The 7,926-nt window shown below is 44.4% G+C and overlaps 1 protein-coding gene across 2 annotated transcripts in view; it reads left to right on the top strand.

Moving 5' to 3' along the window:
- Pus7 (pseudouridine synthase 7) overlaps window positions 1-7,926 on the top strand; it is a 43,457-nt gene that overhangs the window by 10,951 nt on the left and 24,580 nt on the right. For both annotated transcript variants that reach the window (XM_021162744.2, XM_021162743.1), the window contains exon 5: window positions 3,334-3,478. In XM_021162744.2, the coding sequence (XP_021018403.1) occupies window positions 3,334-3,478 (145 nt within the window). The remainder of the gene's footprint in view (window positions 1-3,333; window positions 3,479-7,926) is intronic.

Here is a 7,926-nt window from a genome sequence, read left to right as displayed (position 1 = left end):
CTACAAAGTGAGTTCCAGGGCAGCCAGGGCTACACAGAGAAACCCTGTCTCGAAAACGAAAAAATAAAAAAGTTGAGTAGACAAGCAGTTGAGGCTGGAGAGATGGTTCAGCAGTTAAGAGCACTGGCTGCTCTTCCAGAGAACCTGGGTTCAATTCCCAGCAACCACATGGCAGCTTGCAAGTGTCTATAACTCTTGTTCTAGGAGAGCTGACTCTCTTGTGCAGGCAAAGCAGCAATGTACGTAAAATAAAAATAAATAAACAAATAAACACACAAAAAGGAAAAAAGGAAAAAAAAAACATTGGGGGAGGGGGTGTCTTTCTAGACAGGGTTTTTCTATATAGCAACTGGCTATCCTGGAATGTCTTATATAGACCAACCTGGCTGCAAACTTACAAAGATCCCTCTGCCTCTGCTTCCTAAGTGATGGGATTAGAGGTCTCAAGCCAGTGACTCACTGCAGTGAATATTTGCAGGTAAAGCTACTTGGGCAAAGGGTACAACACACCACAGCCTCCATGATGAGTTTTGGGTTTTGTTTGTTTGTTTTGTTTTCAAATTTGGTTTTTGTTTTGGGTTTTAGGGGGGTGTTGCAAAGGGCCAAAAGATAAGAGGGATTGGGGTGTGTGATGTGAAATTCACAAAGAATCAATACAAAAATATTGAAAAAGATAGTACAGGCTTCCCTTTGCCGTCCCCTTGTGTACATTTTCCATGTGTAACAAAACTGTTACCCTGGAAGCTGCATTGCCTGCTAAAGTTGTTAGAAATAGACGACAGAGTCCCAAACAAACCACACCATGCAGCAGCGGGGAGGGTTTACTGGGAGGGGCGTCAGAGGCAGCCTCTGCGAGGGAGAAAAGAGAGAGGCTGTCCAGGAGACCAAGTCTATTGTCTAGGCCCTAACACACAGTGCAGAGGGGCATGGGGGTGTGGCGGGGGGTGTGGCACATGTGCAAAGGGACAGACACAGGAGCTGTTGCCTAGAGATGACACCAGGTCCCTGAGAGCTGGCAGTAAAGATGCCTGATTAGTGTGAAGTCACTTCTAGCTGTCCACAGATGTGCCTGATGCTAACACAAGTTTTAACTTTAATCTTTTTTTACATTCATGTTTATGGGCGTTTTACCTGCCAGAAGGAGGCGCCAGATTTCCTGGGAGTTGTGAGCTTCGGTGTGTGTGCTGAGAGTGGATCCAGGTCTTCTGGGAGGACAGCCATTGCTCTCTCCTGCTGAACTATCTCTACAGACTCCAGTTTAACTTTGGTGTCTGTTTTGTTTTCTTTTGTTCTCTATGCGTCCCTGGCTGTCCTGGACAGGGATTAAAGGCCTGTACCACCACTGCCAGGGCAGTTTTAACTTTTAAACAGCAGAAATTATGGGCAAATTACATCATCTGTTAAAATAATTTTGTTGCTGAGCGGTAGTGGTGCACGCCTTTATTCCCAGCACTTGGGAGGCAGAGGCAGGTGGATTTCTGAGTTGAAGGCCAGCCTGGTCTACAGAGTGAGTTCCAGCACAGCCAGGGCTACAGAGAAACCCTGTCTCGGGGAAAAAAAAATTTGTTGTTGTTGTTTTAGTATAGTGGTGTGGGTTTGGTTTTAAATACTTATGTATTTTATTTATATTTCTATATAACCTATTATATTACACTTTTATATGAACATATATGTATTTATACTTGCACATTTATATATTTCGTGTGTGTGAGTGCTCTGCCTGCATGTACGTATATGCACCGCATGTATGCCTGGTACCCAGGAAGGTCAAAAGAGTGTCAGATTCTTCTGACACTGCAGTTACGCATGGTTATAAGTTACCACTGGACGCTGGGAACCAACCCAGGTCCTCTGCAGGAGCAGAAAGTGCTCTTGACCGCTGCGCTATCTCTGCAACCCTAGTTTTAGAAACCATCTCAATCCTAGAGCATACGACATGTATGGTCAAGCTACCCTTGAACCTGTGGTTGCCTGGGTGTTGGGATTATAGGCAGTGTGAGCCACCATGCCTCCCTCGAACTTGCTAAAATTTCACTCAAAATATATGTTTATATTCATAAACTGTTATTTCAACAATCCTGCTCTGTGCTGTGAGGAGGTCATTTACTCAGGACTACACTTCAGTTTCTTTTCTGTATCATTTTCTGTTTTGCTAAGGTACCCATCAGCTGTAGCCTCTGGGTTGATATTTTCCGTTTTCAGGTTGCAACAATTCAGTTAAGCTGTGAAATCAAGGTAGAGGTCTCCTAATCAGCATTGTCATTTCTAGCAGTCAGAGGCAAGGGACCTTGAAGTGGCCCAGTTAACACATTCTTTTATAGATTTCAAAAACTCTCATAGTGTGTGCATATGTACACACAAGGCCATCAGAGTGTGTGGTTGGTGCCTCTTGCCATCTTGCCAGCCCCACCATCAGTATTTTTAAGAGAATAAATTAATTCTAAAATATCTATGCAGTGAGTACAGATAGCATCTATGCATTTTGGGAAATCTTTTCCTCTTTAAAATATGGCATATTCAGCCTTTTATGATATTGGGTAGAGGTAAAATCTGTTTCTAAATGAGAAAGGTCAAAAGCTGACCAAAAAAGTTGTTTAAATGATAAGTCTGCATTTTCTTTTTTCTTTTTTTAAGATTTATTTATTTTATGTATATGAGTACACCACCATTGCTCTCTTCAGACACACCAGAAGAGGGCACCAGATCCATTACAGGTGGTTGTGAGCCACCATGTTGTTGCTGGGAATTGAACTCATGACCTCTGGTAGAGCAATCAGTGCTCTTAACTGCTGAGCCATCTCTCCAGCCCAAGTCTACATTTTCTTTGTGTTGATTTTCTCTATTGTGTTAGAATTTCCCCCATAAAATTCATTTAGTATAGAATAAAGTTGAGAAGGAGGCGGTTGTAGCAGAGGAATTGGCTTCCTCACCTCCCAGAGGCTTGTCTGTCCGCATCCTGCTCCCCCACACATGTTGTCTAATACCACAAGCAGCCTCTGTGGTCACCACAGAGCCTCCTGCCTGCTTCACCCCCAGCTGTCAGGCCCTCCCACAGTGTAGCTTCAGACAGCCCCAGGAATTCTCATCTCCACGTGTGGCACAGTAATGGATTATCAGTGAGGTTATGGGGATTAGAGGAAGAGGTGAGTCTGAGGGGCTTGCATAGTGCTCCAACAACAAGCCCTCAGCATCCGAAACAGCAGGCAGCTCAGACGTGTTTTCTCAAGCATTAGGCAAGCATTCTTGTTGACTTTGTGGAGTTGTGTCTTCCCCAACTCGCTGTTATTTTCCTGTTTAATCCTGTTAGAGTAATGCCTCTCCCGCTTTCAATAGGTCATTGAGGACACCAAAGAGAAGCGAACAGTCATCCATCAGGCCATTAAATCTCTCTTCCCAGGACTAGAGACAAAAACAGAGGATAGAGAGGGGCGGAAATACATCGTAGCCTACCATGCAGCTGGCAAAAAGGCTTTGGCAAGTAAGTGTGACATTGGCTGCTATCTCCTCCCCTGCTCCTTTGCCTTGCCTCTTCATGTCCATGGGCTGATTTGCCATCTTATGGAGAGGGATCTATGGGTCATGTCACTCCTTGCGGGTGGGGGAGAGTTGTCAATAGTCATTTCAGATGTAGAGTAGGCCTGAAGTCTGTCTGCTAGTGAGCATTCAGCCTCATATGTGAGTGAAGACACAGAAAATACAGTGATGCCTGAGAAGTCCTGTTCCCAGAAGAGCAGAGTGAACTGAGGATCAATTCAAGAAGAAGTGGAGGGATAATTGCTCATTGTGTGCTTGCTCTTAGGGAGAAGGGACGTTTCATAAGAGTTCACTCCCCTCCTAGGGCCATGTTCCCTGCTCTGCTTGGATATCCTCACTCAAATACAGAAAACATGACATTTTTAAGGAGTTAGCTGCTCACCTGAGTCCATCTCTCATTATCTATACTTCAGTCATCGTAAACATACTGTCAGTCACTTGGTGTTTATGTTTGCTTATGTTCTACACAGCCAGGAGACTTTCCATTTATTTATAACCCTAAGAAAAGGTAGATATTTCTTGGGTTTTTTTTTTCTCCATCAAATCAGTACATAAGATGTCTGTGTCTGTGCTGCATGTCTCAAGTTCTCCTGTCAGTGGTCTGTCATTTCAAAGTAATGTGCCGCAGGGAACCCATAGGATGATGTCATATGAGACTTGAACCCACTAGGGCTTGGTCAGTATCCCCTAACGAATTTAAGAGATGGTACTGTATAGAAGACTCTGTTGTTGGTCAGTGTCCCCTAATGAATTTAAGAGATGATACTGTATAGAAGACTCCGTTGTTTGCAATGATGCTTCTGGTGAAGTGAAAGGACTGAAGAGAAAGCCAGCTTGACTCCCTAGAAACGGTCAACTGGAAGTGAGAAGCTTTGAGTGGCTGGAAGGGAAAGATGGAGATCTGAGGCTACTTCTCAATTGGTGCCAAAACAAAACAAACAGACAGACAAACAGATAGACAAAGGAAGCTAGGCATGGTGTCACGTGCCTGTCGTGGGAGGCTAAGGCAGGAGGATCTACAATGTCTAGGTCACAGTGTCTTAGCCTTCGTGTCAGACAAGCTTGCAGAGGGCTCACCGCAAGGGAGGTGATTTCAGTGGCTGAGTTCTGCCAAGGGCATGATGTCACTTCCAGATGGAGGGGACATAGGTGGCTCACCCACATCCAACTGTGGACACTGGGTCTTCATTCTCTCATGGATACATTCAGGGAGGCTGCATCAGCGTTTGGTCAGCAACCACTCTGCAGAGGACAGGCAAGGTCTGACTCTGCCGTAGCAGTCATGGCGGTGCAGATTGCAACGCTCACAGTCGCTGGGAAGCTGTGTGTCTTTTGACTGGTTGCCTCTTTAAAAAGACCTTCATTTCCTAGGAGAGGCTGTAATTTGCGCAAGGTCGAGGGAGTTTACAGCCCATGGTAGCCATTATAGTTTGCCCTATCTTTTTCTTTAATACTGTCTCACCTTGTTCTGTTTCCATCTGGATTTTCCTTGCTTATGTCATAGGCACCTTTTTGTTTGTTTTTGAGACAGGGTCTTACTGTGTATCCCTGGCTGGCTTCAAACTGTCTGGTCTCAAACTCAGAGATCAACATGTTGCCTTAATCGTAAGATTCCATCGTAAGTGCGTCCTGTGACATAAAGCACCCCTCCCCATATGAGTAACAGAATATTTTACTTTTCAAAGAAGCGTATTGGATCGGCATTTACCCAGATTTCTGAACCGCTCGGGCTTGAGGCCATTTAGACAGAGGTGGGCTACATCTATCTTTTCCAGTTTCTTCCACCTCCTCACAAAGGCTGAGGTAGTCACTGGGGGGAGGGGGCTTGCATTCATCTTTTCTCCTCCTGTTCTGTCCCCAGTTGAGAGTGAAGTCCCCAAGGAATCAGAGAGAACAGGTGTCTGGAGACGCCATCCTTGCTCTGACAGCAGAGCCCAATGCCAGTGGCAGGCGCGCCGTGCTTCTGGGCCCTTTCACATTTGGATGTAGCAGCCTTTAAGGCTTTCTTTTTTGGGAGCTCATCTGCTGTCAAGCCCTGGTATAATCTCTGGGTTATTTGATACTTAGGAAATTTACAGCACTCCTTTTTGTTGTCATGTAGCTCAGGTTGACCTCAAACTCACTATGTAGTGATCTTGAATTCCTGATTTTTCCAACCCCACTTGTGCCTCTCAAGTGCTGGGGTTATAGTTGTCTACCATGACACCCAACTTAGATGTATAATATTTTTTAAAATTTTATTTATTTATTTTTTAAATGTTTTTTAGTTTTTTGAAACAGGGTTTCTTTATGTATCTCCGACTGTCTTGGAACTTTCTCTGTAGACCAGGCTGGCCCCAGACTCAAGAGAGCCACCTGCCTCCCTAGTGGTGAGGTTAAAGGTGTGTGCTGCCACCACCAGCCACCAAGATTAACAATATTAAACTTCCCTCAAATAGAATTATGCGTTCTAAAACATAGGCATGTTAACTTCTGAATCACAGTGCCCAGTATCAGAAATAACCAGCCATTAACCTAGTCCAAAAAAAGACACATTGCTTTACCTACTCAAGCATGGTAAATTTTATAAAATTATTATAACATTATACAACCAAGTAATAGATTGATATTTTGGAATTTTATGCATCCCACTGCTTTTAAGAACTTTTTTTTTTAGGGAAAGGAAACTGTATTTTTTTTAAAAAGATTTATATATTTATTGGATGTATGTGAGTACACTGTTGCTGTCTCACCACCAGAAGAGGGCATCAGATACCATTACTGATGGTTATGAGCCACCATGTGGTTGCTGGGAATTGAACTCAGGACCTATGGAAGAGCGGTCAGTGCTCTTAACCACTGAGCCATCTCTCCAGCCCCAAGAACTTGTTTTTAACCACAAATTTAAAAAAGAAAGCTGGGGCTGGCCATGGTAGCATACCTGTATCATCTCAGCTTTCAAGAGGCAAAGGAACCATGAGTTCATGGCTGACCTGAGCTGCATAGTCCAGAAGGGCTACTGCCTTCAGGAGGGAAACCTTGTATGATTGATAATCTTTGAACTTTCTTTGAATTTTCTAATTCTTTGAGCTTTCTAAAATAAATGGTTCCCAGTCAGGGTCTCTGGACCCAGGCCTTCTCCTACTAAGGAGGGAGAGGCACAGACACAAAAAAATCTCCCCAGGACTGGCTGTAGGAGAAGAAAGAACCCCAGAACCCCAGTAGAATGGGCTTCAGATGTGGCGCTAGAGTGGCTCAGAACTGTGCCCATCGCTGAGCAGCACTGGAACCTGCTGCTGCCTGTTTGGTTAGCTAAGGATGAGACTGGAAAAGAGCTTACACAGTAGGCTGGGGCAAAAGGCACCATACACACAGTGCTTTTTAAATAAAGCGGTAAAGCAAAGAGAAAGGAGGAGAAATATAGTAAGGAGAAGACATAAGCTCGACTTTGAAGATAAGGAACCTTGAATGTATCACATGGGAGAGATGGAGAAAGGAGCAGGTGCAGACATAAGGACAGCCATGAAGGCAGCGGGTGCCGCAGGATGCTGAGAAGCAGAACGCTGTCGTGTGGGTGCTTCCATGAAGACGACCTTGAGTAAGCAGAAAGAAGGCTCTCTCTGCTGCCCCATGGTGTCACCCTCTCCAGGCTCCCAGCACATGCCTTCCTTATTCACAGGACCTCTGGGCAGGATTCCCCCATTTCCCTTGTTAACTGTTTGCTCTATGTAAGTCTGGACTGTGGTGTCATAGATTCCTAAGATTGTACCAGCTTTGTGGGACTAGGAAGCATGTCTCCAGCCTCAGAATTCTTTGCAAATGTATTATAAATTAGAGTGCCTCAAAACTGTGTGAAAAGCCCTGTAACCTCATTCCCGTTGTGAGGTCAGGTGGACATTGATAAGTTTTCCCAGGGGCTAGAGTTTTTGTAGAGTCCAAAAGATAGAATTGTTAATTATTCAGAATATTCCCAGTGCAAATGTTTACTCTTTTATATATTGAGTATTCCTAGAAAAAGAATATTTGCATTTGTTAGTTGCAGAGACCATTGAATTCATGGTCTGTGCTTGGATCAGCGAATAAGAGGTGTCCTGTCAAGGGAGGAACCATTTGGATTTGTAGTCTCACTCCTGCATTGCTTCTTGCCATTGTGCTCGTCTGTGACTGTGAAAGGCCAGTGGTTGCAGCATGTCGCTACACTTCAGCTCACAAGCTCACCGTTCTTGGTTTTTTAGCTTTTCATTATAGACATATATGATGGTAAAGCAAGGACAGAACCTTGCATTCACTGGACATGTCTCATACGTTTCTTAAGGCTTCTCATCTATAAATTGGTGAATATAGAAAACTAATAATCTGCCGGGCAGTGGTGGCGCACGCCTTTAATCCCAGCACTCGGGAGGCAGAGGCAGG

Source organism: Mus caroli, chromosome 5 (genome assembly GCF_900094665.2).
Source record: "Mus caroli chromosome 5, CAROLI_EIJ_v1.1, whole genome shotgun sequence".
In the NCBI taxonomy this organism is placed as follows: domain Eukaryota; kingdom Metazoa; phylum Chordata; class Mammalia; order Rodentia; family Muridae; genus Mus; species Mus caroli.
The sequence above is the reverse complement of the archived record's forward strand: the minus strand, read 5'-3'. Positions and strand labels throughout refer to the sequence as shown.